This window comes from Nasonia vitripennis, chromosome 5 (assembly GCF_009193385.2).
Source record: "Nasonia vitripennis strain AsymCx chromosome 5, Nvit_psr_1.1, whole genome shotgun sequence".
NCBI classification, from domain to species: Eukaryota; Metazoa; Arthropoda; class Insecta; order Hymenoptera; family Pteromalidae; genus Nasonia; species Nasonia vitripennis.
Genome location: NC_045761.1, coordinates 26126238 through 26151543, shown reverse-complemented (window position 1 = coordinate 26151543; position 25306 = coordinate 26126238). Strand labels below are relative to the sequence as shown.

Sequence of the window (25306 nt, the reverse complement as noted above, 5' to 3'; positions counted from 1 at the left end):
TTTCGAGATGTTCTGCTGCTGCAACTGTCCGGAATAATATTACGGCTCTTTCTCTCTTTGTGCGAGGAACAATGTGCTCTGGTGATTTTCTGTTAAGCGGCAAACGATGTGGCGACTGTTATTACACAGGGACGAGAAAGTTGGCTGCGGTGAAAAAATGTATGCCGCGTATGAAAGTTGATGAAATTTACCAAAATTCATCCATCGAGTTGTCCCTGCGTCTCTCGTGTCGACGTCTTCTTTTCATGGCTCCCCTCCTCTCTCTCTCTCTCTCTCTCTCTCTCTCTCTCTCTCTCTCTCTCTCTCTCTCTCTCTCTCTCTCTCTCTCTCGGACACGTCGTCGAGCGTCCCCCCTATTCCACTTGATGAAAGATCAGTTTACATATTTTATATGAAAATTCGGATATTTTAGTAATATTTCAGGAAAACTGGGGAGGAGTATTTTTGCGGATTTTTATGAATTCTTCGAGGCAGTATTTCGAGACGGATTTTACATTGTGAGCAGACTGTAACGTCTCAGATATTTGCTTCTAGAGGAGATTCGTGAATAATCAAGGCAGCTTCGCAATTTCCGCGTGTAGAGGCGTATTTTGATAACGAAAAATCTGAAAAATTTCTCCTACGCCAGACTCGAAAGCAACTGAATCAACCGTTTGCACATAACGCGGAAAAACGTCTTTTACAATTCAGGTGTTACAAATTTAGCATCTCCAGGATGGTTTCCAAAACACACGATCCTCAACGTGCTCTCTCGAGCACATAACGAAAACGCGCTTCGAGAACATTCATCTTTATCTAAACTTACACAGACGACGACTATACGTGTCTCTTCCTATTCCCTCTATCCATCCTTACAAAAAAATCCCGTCTTATACGCTACTATACATAACGCAGACTCGCGAAATAATTCACGAGCTCCTTCTCAACCTGTTCGGAGCATAAGAGGAGCAGCCCTCGGAGCATCGCGGCTAAATAATAAATAAAACGCATCAACAATCCGTCTTCCCTCGCGCGATGCGTCCGTCTCCCGTATTACCCCCCTCCACTCCCGGCAGCCCTTTGGCTCGAGAGCGAGCCCCTCCTCGTGAACAATGCAACAACCATCCAGCGAGCTACAACAACAACAAACCATAAACCATGTGCGGCGGAGAAAAAAAGGCTCTCTCCCTCCCCGCAGCACACGTATCCCCGTTCCGAAAAGCCCGGGGATCCACAGAGCGCAGGGCCGCCCCTGGCCGGCTGCGCATGCGCACCGCGTCGTCTGCTATCCTCGCGCGGTCCGTGCTCTAGACACACGGACTCGTGCTCTCTCTCTCTCTCTCTTTCTCATTTTATACAGCGAGGCATGCCGACTGCTGCTGCTACACTGCAGGCCAGCTGTGCGCGCGTTTGCCTCTCTCTCCTCGCCCCGCCGCGCCGCCGAGAGAGAGAGAGAGAGTCAGAGAGAGACAAGGACGGACGATCGGCATCGCCGTGCCCGCGCGAGCCCGGGGCCACTGCTCTCGTTGCGCTGCGCCGACCGTCGGAAAGCAGCAGCCCAGCAGCTGCCTCCTGGAGGCGCGCTCGCACGCTGTTTTTACCGCTGATGTTCCTCGAGGCTAGATCGGGAATCTAGTCGGGACGGGTTTCGTGCGCGTGAGGTGTGACACAGTTGCCGGAGCCGGAGGAGGAGGAGGAAGAGGAGGAGAGGACACGTAATGGCGGATGAGGAGCCGACCGTCGGCTGCACGAGGACGTCTTCTCCGAAGCTCATGCTGCTCCAGGACTCGCCGGAAGAGCTCAAGGTCGGCGAGAGGATCGTCGTGACGGTCGAGAGTGCGCTGCCGGATATACTCGTCGTCAGCTATCAGCACGGACGGAAGAACTTCCAGGGAGCACTGCTCGATGCCACCAAGAGGTGAGAGAGAATCGTAGTGTGCAGGACAGCTTTTTTTGCTTTTCCTTCAACGAAGGGCTGAGGAAACCGCGTGTGTGTGTGTCGAGGGTTTTTTCGGGACAACGGTGAAGCCGCAGGTGGCTGGGAGTTCGCGCAGGATTTTGTTTTGAAACGCGAGTTCAAGCGCGGTTTTTCGTGTTTTCCGGGAATATTGTCCGCGGTCTCTGGGGGACTGTGTCTAGGAATCGACGACGGATTTCTATTTTCACCGGGAAATCGTTGCCCACGCGGTTATCGAAGGTTCTTCGTGAAACCGTTGCAACGCGAGTCTCGCGCTCGGAAACGCTGAAAATTTGAAAATTTTTTACTCTGTGCTAAAGCAGGACAGTCGAAGTGTATCTCCAATTGCTTAGAGCGAGTTTTTTTCGAGAAATTTAGTGTGTTCCCAAGCGCCGCAGGTGATGCAAATAAGCGCGCAGGCCGTCGCTCGCGCTCTGCCGCGGTATTTTTACTCTAGACGCTTTTTCAACAATATTCGAGTTTAGTTCAAAAATATTAAAGTCGAGTCACTCCGCGCTTCAATCTCGAAAATCCAGTGCAGGCCGTGGAAACTTCCAAACAATGTGTCGGTTTCTCAGACTTATACACACTTTGGCCGAGCGGAGATTAGAGTATTTTGTTGGTTTCACGTGGAACTTTGCAACGATCCCGTTTGCGATTATATTTTTCAAGCGGAGACGCCTCGCATTCCTTACGCGCTCGGCACTATTCTTAAATCTTGTTCTGCACATCGAAAATAAACCAGAGCCGAGAGAGCTCTCCGAAGCATTTTCCGAGCGGTGTATAGTTGTTAAAACGCATTTTGCGTTACACGGCATCGGAGCTCGAAAACATGCGAGAATTTGCGCCTTATCTGCGACTCTCCGTCGAGCAAACACGTTTTCTCGTCTTTTTTCGCTCTTTGCACTTCCGTCTTCCGCCTCGTTCGGAGGAAAACGCTAAACGCGGGTGTGCGTAGCTCTTCTCGCAGTCGAATTTTCATATTCGGAAAAGTTGTCCCGTAATTGGCTTGTCTTCTACAGATGTCACAAGAATCGTGTACGTTGTATTCAGGATAGACATTTATCACTGCTGACTGAAGTATTCTTAGTAGTTTTCTCAATTTTTTTTTTGTCTGCCAATGTTCAGTGTCGCTTTTTTGTCTTTTTTTTCGCTCTCTCTCTCAGGAGAGAGAACACTTTTCTGACCTGAGTAAAAAGTTATATGCGTGTATAAGCGTCGTTTGGTACATTATGTAACTTTAAAAGAGCCAATAGCACATGGAATATAATATGCCTCGGCCAGATTTCAAAGCGTCTGTGACTGCACTTTAGTGGGCATGTAACCTTGCAAATGCGCAATAACCCGTAGATGCATTTAGCCATTATTCAAGCCTGCAATGGATTATCAATATACGAGATGTATACCTATCAGCCCTAAAAATACCAAGTTCGTCACAATCCAGGCTACTTTCAATTTCAAAACCGAATCCGGCTTTCTCATTCCAAAGCAACTTCCATCTGGCTTCTGAGCAAAAATTCCAAAACCGAAATTCCCCAGACGCGCTTTCCCATCGCAGAGACTCGTCGCAATATCGGACAATTGAGACACTCGTCAGAGCTGCAAAAACCGCGCGACGATCCGTCGCTCCGCGTCGCCGTCTTTTTTGCGGGCTTGGATATTTTTCTCTCTCGAATACGTGACATCGCACGCGAAAACGGCTCTCTGGAGAAGAATATTTCGCCCGTGGGCGCTAATTAGCCGAGAGGTATGTTTCGAGTGAAAGACAGGATTTTTCTCAATGACGAGAGGAAATTTCAAAAGGGTTATGTTATAGGTGTGAGTCATGTTGAGAATTTTTGGGAATCGGATGTGAGGGGGCGTTTTATGGGGTCTCTGATTCGCTGGAACTCATGCATAATGGATTGTTGAGTTTCGTGGGTGGTTCCGATGCTCGAAATTAACGATTGGCTTGATGGATTGCTCGAAGGGCTTTATTTATCAGTTATGGGAGACGGGTCGTTGACCAGATAACGAATCTAACTCCATGCATGGGCATTGTGCTTTTTTATATAGATGTACAGTAGGCTTCGATGTGTTTACAGAAGATCTGCATTGAAATTTTCGAAATAAACATGCATGCCAAAAACGCATTTATATATGTAGAAACGCTGATTGATATTAATCAACACAATGAAAATAGAGGCAGGAAAAACATGTTTTGATTGACACAGTCATGTGCCCACGTGATCACACCGAGCACAGATACATTGAGGTTATGTTTTTTTCATCGCCGTCGTTGTCAACAGCTGCAATAACAACATGGTTCAAATCAAAACATCGCCTGTACTCTCATTACATATATTCTTCCTACTCGCGAACAAGCTCGAATCGGCCCACTTCTCCAACAACTCGCTTTAAATCCCTGGAGCAAAAAAAAAAACACGATTCGAAGACAAACTCGCACTTTTACGTTGCGCGAGTCGACATTGTTAACCGGTGATTTATCGCGTGGTACAGATAAGTCGCGAAGTATAGTTTCGTCGGTTGCAAGAGCCTTTTGTTCTCCAAAGTTCATTTGTGGCGACGGAAGCAAATTCTCAGCTTCCCGATCGAATCAAAAATATGTTTTTGCGCCGTCCGTATTATCGAACTGGGTATATCCAGCCGATCGAAGCGAATAACGAATAATATTCCGATGACGAACGGAGATGGCAACCGGCCTAATTGAACCGTGCGACTTCATTTCCTCTCGGGGGTTCGATTGGGAAAAATGTCGCTGATTGAGTCGCGGGGTTGATTGAGCTGACTTTTTTCGAGCGAATATTCCTCATTAAAATAAAAAAGATTCTATTTCGAGGATAATTCCATCGATCCTGAAATGGTAATATCGGACAACGAAGAAATGTGCTCCGGTCGACATAGGGAAAAAGAGAGGCCTGTAAAGCTGAAACATATTTTTTTCCTCTACAGCGTGTGAATATCTATGGAAATGCTACTAACCATTTCAAAAATGTTAACCGCCTCGAGGCTTATCTGGCTCGGGTATTATATAGAAAGTAATATTGTATTAGTTCGCCTGTGCAACTTTACAGTCGTTGCACGTGTACGTGTGCATATTTGATTAAAATTTATATTTTTTATGAATCCCTACACGTCCGTACAATATGTTGTTTATGAATTATGTAACTTTACATAATGCGCCTCTTCTTAATCATACATTTCACAATTTACCAATGCAGCATTATATTCCGTCTAACGCTGCTGTACTGCTAGTTGTAAATCTAATGAAATTCAATGCACACGTAGAAAGCAATGCTCGTGTATGCCGTGCATATAACGATGCCGATCATTCATATTTGCATTTATATAACTAATACATACACACGCGGAGGCGATAAGCCGTAATGTTTATCATTATTCTTATCAGCTTCACTCTTACCGAAATATCGTAAAATTAAAAGCAAAGCCGTGTCCACTGCCGCAAAATCCCGTATATCCTCCCGAAATCTCATCCGCCCAGCATCGCTATGATGTTGGCTGCGCTCGTCCATCCCGAACCTCGTCTATTTCTTTCGCGGTTCGCAATCGGACCGTGACGTCACGCCACTTGGCCATACACCAGCTCGATCTATTCCCGCGGGATGTGACCCTTTATTCTAGCTCGCTTGTGTGTGTGTGTGTGTGTGTGTGGAATATTGTGTGCAGAGAGCCTAAACAGGTAGACTATGACGATTCTGGGGAACGTGTTTAGGCTGCCTGTGATCGATGTGAATATTTGAAGCCGTTGTTGCATGACGGAGAGCTGAGTTTTATCAGAAGACGTCGATAATGCTAATCGATGATGATAATAATGGTTGTGCGGGGGTACAGATTGATTAACGAGATTCTCGCTTGCTGTTGCTGTGGATAATAGAGTGCTCTGTTTTGCGGTAAAATTTGAAGCATGTTTTCATTTTTCGCAACAGCGATGAAAACCAGCGAGTCACGAAGAATAATACAATCCATTGTAATCTTCGATTACTCACAAATTCTGACTCACAATCGTTCATGCGCGATTTTCGATTCGAACGAGTCACTTCGATATAGTTTCTTTTACTCCATCTCCTGTCCGACTTCCGCATTGTCACGAGGCGGTAATTTTTAAACAAAAGGATCATCCCGTTATGAAACTGCCCCTGCATTTAAAAATCAAGCCCATCAGCGGCACATCCCGTAAAACGGAAAGCCATATCCCCGGCCTGTCCGCGAAATAAAAATGCCCCATAAACATGCTCGCGTATACGCAGGCGTCAGAAAAAAATGAAATTTCCTCTCTCGCGTCTCCTCCCCTTCGGCTGCACACAGCCGCGTATATATATAAATCATCGCTCGCTCGCTCGCGGGGCGTTTTTAGAGCCCGCGCGCGTTATATCTCCCGTACAGCGCTTGGCTCTTAGGCAACTTTATCGCGTGAAATTACAGCCTCCGCGCGCAGAGAGCGAGTGCGGCATCGAAAAAAAGGGATCTCGTCATGCGGGTGCGAGCATCCCTTGCTTTTATGCTCGCGATAAATAATAATGCGGAAAAAATAATTTTGACGATGGGTATTAGCAGGGATGACGCGAATTAGGTGTCCGCTTACTCGAGGCTCCGAATCTCGACTTACGGACTGTACACTGAGTCGCGGCTCTTTCCCCTGGGACAAGAGAGAGAGAGTAAGCGAGACAGTGTCAAGGTCGCATTGTCGGAACGAAAGAATGGCCCCCGTTATATTCGGGCTGAGAGCAGAGATCGATGTGGACGTTATTAAGGCACTTCGTTAATTCTTCGTTGGGCTGATGGATGTACTCCGTAATGATCCGCTAGGGGGCACTCGACTGCCGCCATTTTGTCATCCTCTGCAATCAACTCGTGCAAAGCTCAGAGTGTTCAAGAAATAAAAGACGCGATGAAGCAAAGTAGCCGTCGAATAAGCACCTCTGCCGATTCTCCACGCTCAATTTCGTCCGACTCTGCGCGCCATATTCTTTTCTCCCTCCGCTTTTGTTTCTTCTTGCGGGCAGCGATTTTTACATGCGTTTGGCTGACGCGGCGGTTGGCTGCCTCGAGGATGTGGTCGACCGGCTCTCGCTTTTTTTTTCATTTTGCTTTCTTATTACGTGATAAGAAGATGCGTAAGAACTACGCATACCGGAAGCTGCTCATCAGAGAATCGTGGGCCGGAGCACAAAAATATCATCATTACAGAATTCAATCGACGAGATGAACATCGAAGCAAAGCAAAATTAATAATCCCTTTGTATACCTCGGGGGAACCGAGCAGCTCCTTTGTTTCTGTCCTGGCGTGTTTTCTCTCTCTCTCTCTCTCTCTCTCTCTTTATACCCATTGTGTCGTTGTGCAATGACGGTTAAAAATTTTAGCCTGGCATTGAAACCGATCGCCTTGTCTCTCCTGTACTTTGTTACTATCGCGTTGCGCGCAGATGCGAAACTGTTACGTAAACAACGATAACAATTTTTTTCTTCTATACTGTTTGGACGTTTAATTTGTACACGATAATAACGGTGTCCTCCGCGTCGGATTATGCGGTACACATCGGTGGGGAAAAAACACTTGCCCCCCGGGAAAATGATGGAGCTTGTAAAACAAGGAAAAAAGTCGCGTTCATTAATGTGTAGCCCGAGTGTAATCGCGTTGGAGAAAACGAGAACTTTGTGTACACAGTGGACAGCCGTTGACCAGCTGTTGGAGTGATATTTACATTGTGACAGAGGTGAAATGGGTGAAATTGTGGGTCAATGGGCAACAGCTGTCTTGACTTTAAAGTTTTAGATCGTAAAAATTGCTAGAGATTTTTTATTAATATACTAAAGCAATTGCGTCAAAATCTAAGATTGATCCAAGCCAGGTCATGCTCACCGGCGATGATCACCGCTGGCGTGACTCACGCGCTGCACTTTTTCATAGACGTAACGCAGAGAGCGAGCCGCGCGCAAATTACGTCTGCCGACGACCAAATTAGTCTAGCTCTGAAGTACTTACTTTCGCTTATATATTCGCCTCGAGGATACATCAGCCGCGATTTTCGCATCCATCCGCAGTTCGGAAAATCCGACGACGCTTTTGCGTCATCGTCAGCACAGCAGAGAGAAGAACTATATCGATCGAGCCGCGAGATATTAAACGTTGATGCCCTGGCCAATAAAGCTCGGCTTTATCGAGCTTGTCGCGCGTGCCTTTCGCCGAATGTTCTGCCCTTAAAACGCGCGAGAACTTCGAGAGAGAGAGAGAGAGGAGAGTTTAACGGCACCGACGACGTCTTCATTTTCACGGAGGTACTTTTCGAGAGGGACGTCGCGGAAGCTATACGGACGCGGAGCTTCGCGAGGGTTTATGGCTGCCGGCTGGAATTTCAAGCACACACACGTGATATGTAAATTTTAGCAAATTTCATAGAAACAGTGTAGGAATAGCGTCCTCTATACAAAGCGGAAAAGCCGAGCGGAGCGTAAAATCGATTATACAGTACAATAAAACGTGTCTCGTCGCAGCTTCGTTTGTTCGATTCGAATGCGTGAATGCGCCGCAGAGCCAAGTGACATCGTGAAATTCAAATATACATACCTCCTCCGACCCCCTTTACGCTCGAAATTCCAAGCGACGCGCGAACGACTTATCGACGCCACAGCCACACGACATATGCTCGGTATTAGGGATGCGTATGTAAACGCGCCGGGCGAATTTTCGTCTTGAGGGATCGGATCGTGACACGCTATCTCTGATACGCCATATCACAGGTCCTGTATATAAATGGTATTAATAAACAGTGCCTATGCTGACTCGCTGCGGCTTTTCGTTGTGACGAATGGATTCTAGCTCCGAAACGTTTGTACAGGGACTTGTATTTATAGGAGAGAAAAACGCGCGTCACTGCAAATATGTACACAGGAAACAGTAAAAAAAGTGTATCTCAATTCGCGCAGAGGCTCAGCGAGTAAAACTCGAGTTACACAATTCGTAGCGACGTAAATTTTACCAGCGGCCCCCCATAAAAGCGTCTTTCTCTCTCTATCTCTCTCTCTCTCGGAGAAAGCTCTAAAAAAATTTTAACGCCCCATTCAAGACCGTACTTAACCGCAATTTCAGCTCTATGCGAAACTTTGAAAACTATAATACTACTTGGAGTTTTAAAAAGATGCGCCGCACTACACTCAAGTGATTTCGAGACCCTGAACTGACGTCGTCGGTTGCAAATGAATGTGACGCGCGGCCCGTGTTTTTGTTTCCCAACTGTGTGTGTCTGAATTATCGCTTATTCTTCTGTATGCCAGCGTTGAGGTTTTCTCTCTGAGCCATTCCGTAGCTTTCGTTCTTCCCGCAGTCGAGAGATGCGCTATTCATCGTATAACTGCGGTTGAGGGAAGGAGGAAGGAGGAAAGACGAGGAACATGTTTGAAGAATGTATATAGGTATCGAGGAAATCATAAACGGAGGATTTTACGAGTCGTGCGTTAAAAGCTTGTAATATTAACCGATTTGGAGTGAAAATTAAAGCGGATTGAGCAAGCTGGTAAAAAACCCTGCTACATCTTTTCGGTCCATCAATTTTCATTAGGCACACCCTCCGTGACCTTCGAAAATCTTGTTCCGCCGAGAAAGTTTGATGCGCACTTAGAATAATGCAAATCGAGCCCGTACAACCGCATAGACACTCACTGGCTTTGTAACTACTTTAGAGGGAGAGAGAGAGAGAGAGTCTGAACTTCAGCCCGCCCCCTTCGCTGAAACCCTACCATATAACGATAATCTCTGTCAGCAAAAATTTATCTCCTATATTATTCAAAAGATACTAACTCCAACTATTTGCCCACTTCAAGTATCGCGTCTATAACACTCCTCAAAAGCAAAAAATGTTGCTCTCTCACACTTTTAAAAGGTTCCCGAAGTGGCCGCACTTCAGCCGCACCGCGGCTGGAGAGAAGCTCCTCTCTCGAAACTTCATCCGTGATATCGACGCTCGGATTAAGCGCGTCTCAGCAGAAAGTTATTAGATCGCGTCTATATTCTCTCCGCAGAGCCACACTGTAACGCTGTGCAATGGCGCCTCGTGCGTGCCAACGACGACGACGACGACAGTGCAGTGTGTCTGTCCTCCAAGGCTCTCGAGACACGCCATCTTGAGTTTGTTGTCGCGATGCGGGATAATGGAATTGTTAATTTAGCTTTGCTTCGACTGCTATGCGGTTGACTAATTTTCGTTCGTTTTTCTTTTTGTTTCAGGTGAGTTACGGTGATGCGGAACGACGACGACGCGTAAGCAGAAATATAAGCTCTTGCCCAACACGGTGTTGTGCAAAAGTCTCTGAATTTACAGTCTGTAAAACGAATCGTTAAATTCTCGCCGAGTTTTATCAATGAACCGAGAGATCCGAAGATACCATCAATTAATTTTCCGCGCGGCAACTTTTTCAGACAGACAACTTTCTTCTTCTCCCCCCTCGTGTACACGAATTTCCTACGATTCGTCTCGCGAGATGGCCATCTCTCTTTTGTGCGCTTCCTCTCCAACTTTTTTTCCCTCTATTCTCCTTTAGCACGCACATGCCCTTCTCGCTTTTTTTCAAGGACATCAGCTTACTTTTTTCTCTTTGTCTGCAGAAAAGTTTGTAAAAATCTCGTCGATTCCAACTCGTCCGATCGAAGAATCCTCAGCATTCATCTTCGCATCGCGCATACCCACACAGGCGAAGCCTCTCCTTGGGCTCTGTTCCAGACTCTGCGCTCGCCCACACGTGCTCTCCCTCTCCTCTCGGCGGCGATACAAGCCGCGCGATAAAGCGGATATACGATCTCTCGTCAAAGACCGCGTGGCACAGCAGGAAACGCCCTGTCTTCTTCCTCCATAGCTATAGCTGTTGTTGTTGCTGCGATCGGCTACCGTGTCTGCAGTTTGCGGATTTTGATTTGAAAATATACAGCGCGAACGGGTTATCGCGAGAAAGCGGACGGTTGGGTTTTCTATAACGCGCCTCTTATCACGGGCGTAGGTTAACGTGTAGATTAACGAGCGATTAATCCGAGCGTTTCTCCGCGAGACACGATTATTCTCGAATTGCGAGTTCATCGTCGTCGCCTTATCGGAGCCTCTCACGCCCTCGAATTAAGGCCGACTAAACGTTCCGAAAATTTATGCCGTCTCAGGCGCAACCCTTTAGTCCCACTGACCCGAGAGCGCAACAATCGCTGTATGGAAACGGACAAATTAGTCTCCCAAGCTAGGACCAACCGGTCGTCCATCCTCGCGCTCGTTTCTCCATTGTTCTCTCCATACGTAGACGTATGGGTATATTCACTGGGTCTGAGAGGGAGAGTTAATGAAATCCCAAGGAACGAGGGAAGCTGCGTAAAGTCGCGCCTCGGAGAGAAACGTGAAGAATGTCGTCGTTGTCGAGTCGATTTTTTTCCTTCTCCTCCTACTGTATGGGGAGAAAAGAACCATTGGATGTGCGCAGGCTTCCGTATTTTCGCGGGTGTGCTTCGGAATGTAAAAAGGGTTATAAATTAATACTTTTTCAGGCCTAACGAACTCGATCTACCCTCGGTAAAAAAAACAAAAACTTTAGAAGCCCGAAAAAGGGCTGCGTCGCGAGTCCGTAAATTTCAGCTCTTACTGGGCGGTGGCCGAGTCACACAGCTGCGCGCGCGTAAGAACAAAGCGCCGCGGTGTGTGCAGGAGTTAGGATAAACAACGACGATAAGGTGTGGGAAACAAATTTATCGGATCGCGTATTCGTCCGCAGAGAGAGAGAGAGATAGTATGACTCTCGTCGAGTTTGGTTTTGCTGCTGCGGCTTTGTTTCATCCGTTCGCTGTACGTAGGCGGATGAAAGTTCGGAATTTACGAGGACGATATTCCGCGGAGTAAGAGGAGGTTTGGTTTTTCGGCCGTGTCGCGCGTCCCGACGTTTATTGGATTTTCGAGTGATAAGTAGTTTTCGACGGAAAAACGTCCCACGTCTCTCGTTTTATCTTCTAGAGCACAGCGAGCAGGAGACGTCGCTTGATTGATGCTTCGTGCAAATGCTGTACGTAACGAATCGTTCCGGTCGGCTATAAAATGCCCGAGCCCTTTCTTCCCCGAAGGGACGGACGAAATTCCCTCGGATACATGCGTTGCTTTACTCCTCTGGCCATTGTTATGATAAATCACGACTATGGGTATGAATCCGACTTAATCAAGAGTACAAACGCGTTTGAAGCTGAAGTCGGAGAGCTTCAGCCCTGGAAGACACGCGAAAACACTTCAGACTCTGGGCTTGTCGAAGTCAACAAGCTGCGGCTCGTTATTTTCGAGTCTTCATTGCGAAACGAGACTCGCTTAAGAGATATCAAAGAAATTGCAGTCCAGCTGTTCCTCGCTGCGAATAAAAAAGAAACGTCGCTAACGAGCTCATCGCGGGTACCAGAGTTGGCATGCCTGTTCATCATCAATAAAGACACTTTTTCTCTGTCTCTGTCTCTCGCTTTAGCTCCGAGCGTTTCGTAACAGTCGTTTATTAGGGCCGTTAATTCACGGGCCAGACGCTCGAGTCAAAATCCTCGTGGAAATTAGCTGCACTTGCGCGCCTTCCGGAAACCCTGAAATGTCGCGGAAAACTCATGGGGTAACTTCGCTCGTACGGAAGAAAAAAGTCTTTCCTCAAGAGTTTAGAACTTAGTTTCTTTTTACTCGTCAAAGACTCATCAAAACCAAACACGCGTGAAAGCTTCATTACCAACGACGGCGGTTTCGTTACAAAAGCAGTGTTCCCTAAGCATATAGCCAAAACCACGCAAAATCGTTACACACCCGCACAAAGCGGATAGCGACAAAGCGCGCGGCCGAATCCAGAGTAAACCGCCAGCGGAGCGTTCGTGCATCACAAACTGGAGAAGATTCTCCGTAGTCTCTTTGTCCCCTTGCGGCCCTCTCTCTCATATATATCACGCGAGAGTTAGCGTGACTTCGCGCAGAGAGCCGAATCCATTCGCGATGAGGGGTGTAACGAAATCGTCCCGAGAAGTGGAACGAATAATTTTGTAATAAGGATCTGCCGGGACGCTCGCTCTGATACACTTTTGGCTTCGAGTGAGAGTTTCTCTGAGAGGACGGGATTATCATTGAATCTTTTCTCTTTTTTTCAAGCTACGGACTGTGCGGGATGAGCTGAAAGCCCTCGACGGCACATGAAAATATGATTAGCCGCGCGTAATGTCTCTGAAACATTTATTCCCCCGGTATAACAGAGTATATACGTCTCCCATCTGCTGACGTTATTACAGCGCTACGTACACCGCGACAGTTTTTCCCTCCTTCCTACACACAGCCACGACGGCGGAAACTAGCAGTACGACAAAGGTCTTTGTTAATGTCCTTCTCTTGAGCTCGTGTCGATCGATATGCCATGAACACCGGGGCTTAAGAACCGAAGAAGAAAGACTAATCTTCCCAGGAGATGCGACGGCGGAAAGCTCTTTTTTATCGACCGATCTCGAAGCTCCGCTTTTGAGGGATTAACGCTGATCAATTAAGCGAGGGTTGCGTCGCGCGAGGTGGCAAGATTAACAGTCGCGCGAAATATTGCGTTCGAGGATTAGGCTATAGGAAAGAAGAGAGAGGATTTTCGGTTGATGTATTCGCGACTTTTTATCCTCTGTGTAAGCTCTCGCTTGTGTTTTTGGGGATTACTCATCCGGTGATCCGAGATGACAGAGGTGCACTTGATAGCCGGTGTGTATTTTAAAAGGGCTATTCATCTGCTGATGATGTGGGTTGCTTCCAGATGAAATTCTCTCTCTCTCTCGGGAGTGCGTGTACAACGTGAAAACTGGGCACGCTATAAAGAGAAAGCCCCAGAGCTCTTCTGAAATAATCCAATTACAGCCGCCGCCGCCGCTGCATCCCGCATCCGCAAGCCGAGAGGCAAAAGCTTATGCGAGAACGAGAGAGATGGAGGGAGAGAGATTAGCTAATTGAGAGTGAGAAGTCGTTTCTCGATCGGCCGGGCTATTTCCAGCCGCGTCATCTCGAATCCGGGGGGCTCTATCGAACGAGAGCGAGCCAACCTATGCCAATCTTCTTCGTTTATGCGAAATTTTGAAGGGCTTTCACAGTGGAGAATAAATTATTATGTAGTTAACGACATGCAACACTTGCACATACATTAATAGTATCATCAAAAATGTTTTTTCTTGTGCAGTAGTCGTCTTCTTCGGTATTAACTGAATCGTTGGCCAATAACTCATGTGATCGGTATTTATACAACATATTACGCGTTTCTTTGTCTATTTTCAGTTTTATGCCAGAATCAAGCAAATCTTCCAAAGTGTCGAAAACATAAAACTTCTGTTTATTGAAATTTTGTTTAAACAAGTAACATAGAGCTTGCGTCGAAAATATCGATGAAACCATCGAAAGATACAAACGCAATATTTTTTCTTCTTCATTACCAGGCTCAATAGTTATTGGGATTCCGATAAGCATTAATACAATATTGTGTATTGTTATAAATTTACTTTTAAATCCCGATAAATACGTTGAAGCTATTATTAAAACTGTAACTGAACCTACGATTAAAGTTGTTGATAAAAAACTCCATCGAATTTCTGTTTCGTAATAACCGTATTGTTTTATAATGAGATGATACGTATCATAAGGACGTAGGATATAAATGTTTGTAGCGTTGGTGTTCAGGCTATCACTTGCTATCCACCAGTTCATACTAAAATCAATTATTTCATGATGTAATGGAGAGTAGCCGCAAGTAAAGTTCAGTGCATGAGCTATATTCTCTGCTATCCGAAAATCGGCACCTGATAATGAATAAGATTGGTTAGCGATGAAAGAATCTTCATTCAGCATCACAAAAACTTCATTTCTAGTAAAGCCCGAGTTCAATGTGTATGCAAATTTTTCAACTTTTCACTAAAAAGGTGGACGGCTTTCGATAATAGCGTTACTTCATAAGAATCATTAAACGGATTGTACTGATGAATGGAAACGTTTTCATGCGTCCTTACTGTTGATACTTGCACCATATTTTTATTATCGTCAGGATAAATCACCTCTATTATATTCACATATAAATATTTGTCCAATCACAGCGTTTTGAGAAGTTCCTTGAAATTCAAAGCTCTATTCACATTAATGCAGAAGATAAAAAAGGGCCATGAATCTTGGATCCATAAATTTTCAAAATGGGAAAAGTTATACAATATATCTGCTGAAATTATGGCTTCTTCAATAGATGCATCTATCAACATTACATTAACTACCGCCTGGGTGGAATCTAATGCAAGCAACTCATCTAGATGAACATTACGATTCATCAACTCTGGCTCTAATGATTCTGGGTGCACAGTGCAGGATAAAAATTCTGTGTTCAATTTTTTTACGATTAATGCGGAAGTAAATGAAATTTCGTTGGAGACGGTAACAGGAAAGAAATATATTTCATATTCATGTCACTGCGCATTTCGAATACTACACGATAAATCCAGTCGTTTTGATTTGATCCGAATATCACAACGAACAAAATAGATAAAATCACAAGTTTCAAAATAGGCTTATTCATCGTACACCCATGACTATCCATCGCAATATTTCGAATCACGACTGATTTGTAAAAGAAAACCTTGCATTCGCAGTCAGTCATAAAAAGTAGAATAATTTTACTTATTAATTTCTACGAATAGTTTTTCTACCACTGCAAAAACTAACTTCCAGCAAAAATACATTAAAACCCATGCGTAACAAAATGTAACTGCCTCAAATTACACATATCTATTTGTTGCAATACTGCAAGTATCGATAGCAAGTTGATACTTCAAATATCGCAAATGCAAAGCTAAGCGCATTTTTTTTTAAATCAATGCTACCCTGCAATTTCAAAAGTATAAAAAAAATTGTACTCCAAATCAGTCGATATAATCGATGATAATCCGAACAAATTGCACCCACTCGTTTATATAACAAATCCAGACACAAAGCACAACACCCGCATATAGCTTATCAGATTGATCGATTTTTCTAGCGAGGGATTGATTCGGCGATGGTCGATAGCGAGAAAAATGCGACCTCGTTATTGCCTTAGAGCCGAGAATAGAAATCGAAATTTTCGCAGAGTCACACACTTCGGACGTGCCGCAAGCGTTTTATAAAATTCATTTCCGACAAATCTTTTGTTGTACATAGAAGCCAACTACAGCCGCACGCTTTCGCCGAATCAGCCGTCATTTTGCCCGATTCGCTTCGCTTTCGAGGCAGTCCCATTGTTTGTCTTCAACCGATCTACATTACGTATACACCATAAACGCCATTTCGATCCCCACGAAATTGTCTCAACCTTGTGGCAGCCCCTAAAAGCTTCTCTCGCTCCGGTGATTCATTCGCGTACAGTAGACGCTGCTAAAAGGTACGCGTCGTCCAAAAAAGCGTGACTCACCGAATTTTCGAAGTCTAACCGCTCTGGATTATTCAATCCGTCGGTCTAATGAAGACGAGGATAGTCGAGAGTCTGACTGACGTTCCGACGTCAATGAGGTTCATTAGGGGTCTGACGCTGGATATACGTGGCCTGGGAATTAGAGGCAAGAAAAAAGTGGATGTGCTACTGCGCACTGGAGGCACAGATAAGGATTATGTGCAGGTATATATATCGTGTGTGCATACGGGCGAAAGGGGCGGATCGAGAAGAGGAATTGCGGAGATAAGAGAGCTTCACCAGGGGGGATGGATTGGATGGCTCGACAAAGGGGGCTGATGGTGATTGGGGAAGATTCCTAACTTGCCGGCTTCCACCGATATATTTCAAAGTCGCTTTGAATTCGATTTTATCGGCTCTAATTTTTCTTTATTATTCTAGAATGAGAAAAAAATCAAATGTTTCATTTGGGATAATACACAAAGGCTATATGTACAGGCAGAGCTCGTACACACAAAGGACGAAAATTCGAGTCCAAAAGAAAGAGAATCTCAGGTAGCCGGGCGAGCACGACCGGTCCCTTTTCTGAATATAAACGACGCCTTTGTTCGGCCCGTCGTCGTAGGCGTGCTCGCGGGGCCATAATTACGGCGACGGATTACCTTCGAAAATGAGAATAGCGCCGCATGACTGCTGCTGCCACCGCGTAAATCAGCAATTACCCTGACAGCCCTTTGCTCTCTATATATACACATGTGCTGCAGCGATAGCCAGCAACGACGTCCGATTTAATTCCCAATCAATTTTCGTTAGCGCACACCGCGCGCGCCACCCATCGATCGGGACCGGCTCTGTAATATGACTAATTAGTTGGAAGGGATTTGGCGAGGGCGACGGGGATTTTTCGATTTATCGGAGGGAATTCACGTGGTTTGTCAGAATTTAAGGTAAAAAATAGCAGTGGCGGATCTTCTGAAAATATTTGAAATACCGCGCACTGGCTTGCAAAAAAAAGCTAAAATTCCAAGCGCCTGTTGGAATTTTTTCGGGAAAGATACCACGTGACGACACGAAAAAAAAATATAAATAAAAGCCAATACAGCTACGCCTGCGCGCGTGTATAGGCGCACGAGTTTAGAATTTCAAGGATCTATGGTCGAACGGCTATGGGATCGTTTGAAAATAGGCGCGAGAGAATTCATTTCAACGCAGAGAATATCAAGCCTCTTTTTTCGCGATAGTACACGCATCGGGGGTACGCATAGTAGTACCCTTGATCCCTTAAATGGCTAATGCTCTTTATCCACTGGTTTCTTTTCCCCGGTGGTGTGATTGCCGCGTGTTGCGCCCATTCGCACACATTGACTCGGCTCTCACCCTCTTCCAACGCGTTCCCATTTGCGAATCGCCTTTGTTGTCCAAGCCATCCCTTCGTTGGGGAACCTGCTGCTGCCATAATTCGCCGATGCGTCCGCCGCACTGCGCACTTGCACCTTCGAGTGGCCCCCCCCCCCCCTATAATAGCTGTATATATAATACACACTACACACGAAGCGAAGTTTGTGTATATGAAAAAGTTCAAGTGCTGCTGGGGAAGAGCGAAACTATTCTCGCGCTAATTTTGCAGAATTCCTGGAATTCGCCCCAACGACAACAGCACTCCGCAGCTCCTCGCTAATTGCGCCCTTTAATTTCCCCGCGTATACGAGAGTGCCAGCCGTCGACATTATCGTCTTCCTTCGCTTCGCGTTTACCTTCGCTTTCCCTTAAAATCTCTCTCTACGGCTCCTCTGCTCTCTCTCTCTCTCTCTCTCTCTCTCTCTCTATCTCTCTCTCTCTCTCTCTCTCTCTCTCTCTCTCTCTCTCGCGCTCGCGAATCAATACCGCTAAAACTGGCGTACACACATACAGTGGCCGTGTAGACTGCCGGTGTGAGGGATGTCTGCCGTAGCGCGAAATCCAACGGCCGCGGCAGCTATGTACCTGTGTGTGATGGATACGGGAATGCGAAGGTAGGGTGCGTAAGTGCTATCACAAAGGGGGCTGTACGTAAAAGGGGTGCGCGACGTTCGCTTGGCGATTGGGAAGAATTTCATTTGGTGGTATTAATTAGTTTGCTCTCGAATTTTGCTACGCTATGTATCAGAAAAATCGGAATATTAGATTTCTGATAAAATGGAATATCAATCCGCCGCGCCCGATGAAATTCCATCTCCGCTTCGCGTCATCGAATATCCGTTCGGGTTTTGAAAAACGGCTGCTTCTGGAGTATTCCGCGAACTGCGTTAGGGAAAGCTATAGCCGTAATTCAAGCCCTTCTTCTGCATGATGCTACAAAAGCGTCCATCAAGCAAAACCGTCGAGACACTTTCCCTGTCCACCTTTCCCGTCTAATGTCTCTCGGCAGCAGCAGCATTTCTACGTTGCCAAGACGACGATTTATCCGAGCCGCGAATATATATCGCACAAACACAGCATCAGAGAGAGAGAGAGAGAGAGAGTGAGAGAGAGAGAGAGAAGTTTCGAGGCGATGATTTATCGCGATCGCGCAGGTCTGCTTATATACAGGCGCGTGAGCTTGCAGGCAAATTTCGAGAGAGATGAGCAGACGCAGACGCCCTGCCGAGAGATATGAAATTCGGCCGGGCAAAGTAGCTCATGCGAAAATTAGCTGCTTGCTTTCAGCGGAGGGCGAGTATGCTCTCGAGTATCCGAATGATAAAGCTCGCGCGACGCCGCCAACTCGTGCGTGTATTTGCGCTCTCGCGGGCTTTGCTATTAAAACGTCCGAGAAGAGGGGAATAGAAAGTTTGAAATGCGAATGCTTGCTTTTTTGCAGAGGTCTTCCATGCGGGATTCAACCGCCAGAGCCGGTAAAGGATCCGGACGGCGATAAACTCGCGACGATAGCTGCGCGCTTCAGCTACTTCCAAGAGAAGAGGCACACGGCCCTGACCAAGACAGACCTGAGACGCAGCTCTAACCAACCGGCCAGGAGTAAAAATTCCAGACCCACAGTCAGACTGAGACCTCGACAGGTCCTATGCAGCAAGTGCCGTTCGATCTGCAACGAAAACAACGAGAATGTTGGCCGCAAACGCAAGTTGGAGGAGCCGAGTCACTCGGACCAACCGACGAGACGCAGTGACAGGCGCTGCAGTTCCACGCAACAACAGCAAGCCAAACCCAGTACGCATCTCAACACGAGGAGTCACAGGCTGCCCCAGATCGGCGACCACTCGGACGAGAGTTCCTCCTCGAAGACGACGTCCTCGAGCCAGTCCGAGCAGTCGCACAAGTTCAGTCCCACCCTCATACCCAAGATCTCGAGGCTGAGGCCCGCCGAGATCGGCAGTGCCATTCAGAGCAAAGGTGAGCCCCTTACCTGTTTTACCGACCGTCGGTAACGATCTATGCCAACCAAGCAAATTGGCTAAAATGTACTTCGACTCCTCAGGTTCGGTCAAGTCGTGCATCCAGATGGCGGAGCAGGTGCGCAGTGCCTACTGGAACGGCCGCGACGAGGAGAACCTGGCGGAGGCGGAGGCGGAGGTCGAGAATCGCCCGATGAACACGCTGTCGCGACCCGAGCCGATGGAGCTCGACAGCAACCCGACTCAGGCCTACTGCGCCACGCCCCGACGATTAAGCAGCTCGTCCGTGGAGAGCGCCAAGATACCGCCGGATGAGGAGGACAAGAAGACCCTCGCCGCCGCCGATTCGACGGTTAAGGGTACGCTTGCTGATTTCGAATTGAAAACTCGGCTATAATTGTATAGAGATGCAAATCGGCGCGCGGTCTAATGGTTTTATTATTCTTTTAGGTGGCGGCAGAGCGGTTCGGGTGACACGGAAAAAACGCTCGATAGGACTGATGGAGGATCTGTGGGACGAGTCCGTGTTCGAAGACCCCGCGAGAACAACGGTGACGGCTACGCGAGCGACGCCTGTCATCAAAATATCGTTTGGCGCTCAGGGCGAGGGGACCGTGCTCAAAATACCTTCGAAGATACAGCATCCGTATGACGGTAATGGATTATTATGTCTGGCTTTTTTACTGTCGATATTTAAATCGCTGAGACTCAATTGACTTTGCTGTTAGGTCGGGACGTGGACACCGACACGGAAGAGGCACAGACGGAGCCAGAACGAGATCCGCTGGAGCTGCCGAAGAGTTACGAAGCCGATGCGTACGGCGGCTATCATCACTGCGGCAACGGAGAAGACGGCCAGGAGCAGGTGGACCCACAGAGGCAGGCCCTGCTGGGAAAAGACTGCGAGACGGCCAGCGCCAAGGCCGCGAAAAAGGCACTGAAAAAGGCCAAGAAAAAGGCACTGAGGAAGATGTACGGGGCGACGTCGCCGGCGAGGTCGCCCTGTAATGGTTCGCCAAGGTAACGACTCGTTTTTACCGGCAATCTCATTTACCGACCAAGACTAACGCTACTTTTTCGCCCAGGTACAATTCGAACTTTGACAAGATGATGTACCATCGTCGCAAGCACAAAGTGAAGCACAAGAAGAAGCACAAGGAGGAGCGCAAGCACAAGAGCCAGCAGTCCTACGAGTCGTCGAACGGCTTGGATCATCCTAATCATCTTCCAGTCTACCAACCCATCATAGCGGACAACTCGGAGTCCAGCCAACACGACGCCCACCAGCAGCAGGACAGCTCGGCGTACACGGCCATAAAGGAGCAGTGTCTCAAGCAGAAGCTCTCCATATCCCTCAAGAGACTGAACACTAACGCTTACGCGGCGCGATGCGAACCGTCGATCGGTTACCCTGTGAGCAACGCGTCCTCCGGATGCAAGAGTCCTGGTGCCACGAGCGACGAGGAAGAGGACGAGGAAGAGGAGGATACGGGGTGTAACGTGGGAGACAGCGGCACCGAAGTCGCGGGAGAAACGGCACCGGACTTCCCACCGCCGCAGCATCCGCTGGTAATGAGACTCTCTGCCGCTGCTACTCCCGTGGAACACTGCTTGACGGCTAGCGGTAAGAGGATGGATGTGGGCGACGTCGTGTGGGGGAAGGTTCACGGCTTTCCCTGGTGGCCTGGCAAGGTACAAAATCAATTTTTTTCGATCGGTAAACTTCTTTAACCGTTTTAATTGATTTTTGATTGTGCTATTTGAAATCGTAGGTATTAAGCATAACAGATGCCGGTAAAGAAGACGGAACGGCGTCAGGGCCGCAAGCACACGTCGCCTGGTACGGTTCATCGACGAGTTCACTGATGTCCTGCGATCAACTCAGTCCATTCCTCGAAACATTCAAGGTAGGCATCAGCCAAGACTAACAAGAGCAAAAAACGATCAATATTCGAATTCCTCCCGCTCGTTGTACCAACAGAGCAAGCCGTAGAATGGCGGGAAATTTGAATCCGTAAATTCACTCGTTTACTGCAAACTAATCCTCGCCTCATTTCTTTACAGACGCGTTACAACAAAAAGAAAAAAGGCCCGTATAAAGAAGCCATCCGCCAGGCGCAAAGCGAAGCTCGAAGCCAGCTGATCGCGCCGACAAGTTCCGCGGGCAGCGTCCTCAACGTCTGCGGTTCTCCTCGCGAAGTCAACGTTCTCTCCTAAGGATATTATACATATATACTAAACGTATGAAGAGAAGGTGAAAATTCTCTCGCCAACCACTGTTCGGAATTATCGCGGTGTAATTGTAAGATATAAGCTACGTTCGAGCGAGTCGTTGTACATACATAGAGCCACGTTTCGTTGCTTCCGGGATCTCTACGCATTTCGTTCGTTGCTTTTGTTATATTCTTACTTAAATACACGACGCTGCATACATATATCCTATAAGTTCACCGTAACACAGTTCGAAGCAACGAAACGTGGCTACGCAAACTTCAGCGCCGGTTCTTTTGTTATTTTTACGAAATAGAACGAAAAACTATGAGAGGCGACGAAGGAGGAAGCAGGTCGACGTATCGAGACGCGAGAAGTCGGCTCGCACACACTATACTGTGATATATAACCCTATATGTGAATGATAAGAGAGAGGCGAGCATCCTGTCGTTGATTTTCTTTTCTCCGCTCTGTTTATAAAACGTTATTTTTTTTCGTTTAACCGGAAACGTCTGCCACGTGTGAATACTTCTGCTATTCAATCATTCTGGGGAATACTGGTTTTTCGGGAACGGAAACGTTATCTCGATCAGTGCGCGCGGGTCTATATAGACACGATTGAAAATATACGAGCATCATAAAATTGACAAATCAGATCGACGACGATAATAACAATATGTAACGTCCATCCCCACGTAGATACTATATACATCGTCGGCTTTATCGGACATCTTCTAATCGCGGCTTTTATCGCCTCTAACACAACACGCGCTCTCCTCGTCATCAGTGCGATTCAGGTGGTCGCGTACGTGATTTCGCGAGTATTTGTATATTCCAGCCCTCAATCCCGAGTGTGTAAAGTGTGCAGCTGCTTTTAGCAAAAAATCCGCGAACGACACTGCCTGCCGTGATATTTTTTACGCACCTTTTAAGCATAATAATACCTTCGCCGGAGAACGGACTGGATTATTCTGGAATATGTGAGTTACGAATCGGAACTTATTCTCTCCCTCTCCGAACTGTTTCCTCCACCGTCGGCCTCTCTCTCGACCTTATTTCCTACAGAATATACGCTATATATAGTTTGCAGTCACGAAAGAGAGAGAGAGAGAGAGAGAGAAAGAGAAAAGCGTTTCTGCCGTGTAAGTCTTTTGCATATATTTTTCCCACCACGAGTGCGAGCGAGAAGAAGAGAAGAAAAAAAAGTATAAGGTGCATATATAATAATCTGCGTGCGCGAGTGAGCTGAGAAAATGCTTAGTAAAAAAAGTCAATATAATCGTCGACACGAAAAATAAAATTAATGATGTATAACGAGGAAGAAAAGAATCGAGAAAACAGTCCGTCGAATGCTGTTGGGTGAGCCGATTCGCTCGCTGATCCTTTATTTATTTATAACAATAATAACATTAACGCCGGGCGAGATTCACCGAACAGCATATCGAGAGGTGACGATGATAAAAATACATGTCTTATATACTTCTTTCCGTTTCTCGAGTGAGTTGCCTCGGAAATATATATACTAAGACACTGCCACTTTGCAATTTACGGTTTCGCCCGAGGACTCTAACACATTTGTCTTTCTAATCTCGTAGGAGATTCCGTTGTCGGTTCGAAGGGAAAAATTGTCTCTCCGATAGTGCGTCACTCGGTTTGTATAGGTATAGACGACCTGTGCACTGAAAAAAGAAACTGTCTTCGTATATTTGAAACATGTGTCTGACTAAGATTACTTATCGCTTCGAGAGGAAAGTCTTTGCTGTATACGCTTTCTCTCAGTTTTTCATTTCTCTCCCCTTTTTTACGAAAGATTATAAGTATTTTCCTACGGAATCGAGGAGGCGGTGTATTAAGGGTAGACTATTTGCTCGCTGATAGACAGCTGTTTTAGTTTAGTTTTACTCTTCGATATTTAGGCGCATTTTAGATCTTAAATCGTGTGAGAGGATAAAGAAAGCCGAGACTTTCTTCCATTTGAAAATTTGTAATTTAAGGATCGTAGACCCTTTTCTATTAAGTTTTATTTTTTTATATTACTATTATCATACGAAGTGTCGTCTATGAAATACGAGCACTTCGTTTCCAACATACCTTGCAAAGTGATTGTTTAAGTTTCGATCTAAATATGTAAGTTACTCACAATAACAAATTATCGACATGAGAAACAAAAACGTAATACGCTTGATACGATTGAACAAAGTATGATATTTCAACGACTATATAGCGGGAGCCAGTGTTTCTCCAAGAGAGACCAAACTACAAGTATATAGAAGAAAAATGAAACTCCAAGAGACAGATATAATACAGAAACGAAAAGCACACGCGAAAAAAGAAATAAACCACAAAGGAGAGTGAGTGAGTGTGCGTCGCGAGCGCGTCGACGATGGAAAAGTGTTTTTAAGTAACTGTGATTTTTCAAATGTTTTATATTGAATATAAAAGATATATTATATGTATATTAATTATGACTTTGTATGGATATAATTAGCGGAGGATGTTTCGGTGTTCGCGCTTTGTTTACGACTACGAGAAGGACGATATCGAGAAACGAGTATAGCTTTTCTAGACTAACCATATCGATAGCCGTGTAGCTGTGTGTACTTCGTTTTTGTCTTCTTGTACAAGAGACAATTAAAAACGAAAATGATAGAGTTAGAACGGAAAAGTGCGAGCGAATGTCAGAGGCGTTTCTCGTTGTTCAATCTTGTGCGGAAGCGAGTTATGGGATTTTTATTCCTTAGTTCTCTTTTTTTTTTTAATGCAAATGCTGCGATGGAAGTGTTCATCGCATGTTTCGTTTTTTTTTTTTTTTTTTTTTTTTGAATGGGTTGACTGTACACTGCGACCAATCGAGATATGCAGTTTCGAGAAATGTACGAAATGAGATGAATTGCATATATATATTATAAATCTTTCTAAAAACAAATATCTGAGTTTTCTTTTCTTGAAAATATACACGTAGAGAAAACCTCCGGCCACCTTGACGCTGCTCGCTTTTATTTTCATTCTCGTCAAAATTGTTTACTCTTGGAAGCTCATCTTGTTAAGATTTCTTTAATTAGGTTCCTACTGCGCTTTAATTAGTTACAAAGTTTGATGTGGCGTTTATTTGCTTACGAAATTGCAGCGTTACATATCCTCGTTAAAATGTGTGCACTTTGAGAATAAAAACTGGGTCAAGGTCGAGAGAAATGTCAAAATTGCTGAAGTACCGAAATGCAAACCAAGCCGTGAAAGCGAAAATAACACGTTTCTAGCAACTCGATATAGATAATAAACTCTTTCTTAAAAACTATTATTGTTTGAAATTACTTTCTTTCAAAGTACCGAAAAGCCGTGTACCTTATTGCGCGAGACGGCA

The 25306-nt window shown here is 46.0% G+C and overlaps 1 protein-coding gene across 2 annotated transcripts; it reads left to right on the top strand.

Moving 5' to 3' along the window:
• The first annotated feature begins 1495 nt into the window (after positions 1 to 1495).
• Positions 1496 to 25240, top strand: LOC100678600 (PWWP domain-containing protein 2A). 2 transcript variants are annotated; one of them, XM_003426549.5, is made up of 8 exons: positions 1496 to 1897; positions 19200 to 19732; positions 19818 to 20093; positions 20185 to 20388; positions 20463 to 20754; positions 20820 to 21426; positions 21507 to 21641; positions 21799 to 25240. In XM_003426549.5, the coding sequence occupies exons 1-8, from the start codon at positions 1698 to 1700 to the stop codon at positions 21949 to 21951; spliced, it is 2400 nt and encodes a 799-aa protein (XP_003426597.1). In that variant the 5' UTR covers positions 1496 to 1697; the 3' UTR covers positions 21952 to 25240. The 2 variants fall into 2 exon arrangements, with proteins under 2 accessions (XP_003426597.1, XP_031787302.1); XM_031931442.2 differs by lacking the exon at positions 1496 to 1897 and adding an exon at positions 15863 to 16585 and having other exon boundaries at positions 21799 to 24747.
• The last annotated feature ends 66 nt before the right edge of the window (positions 25241 to 25306 follow it).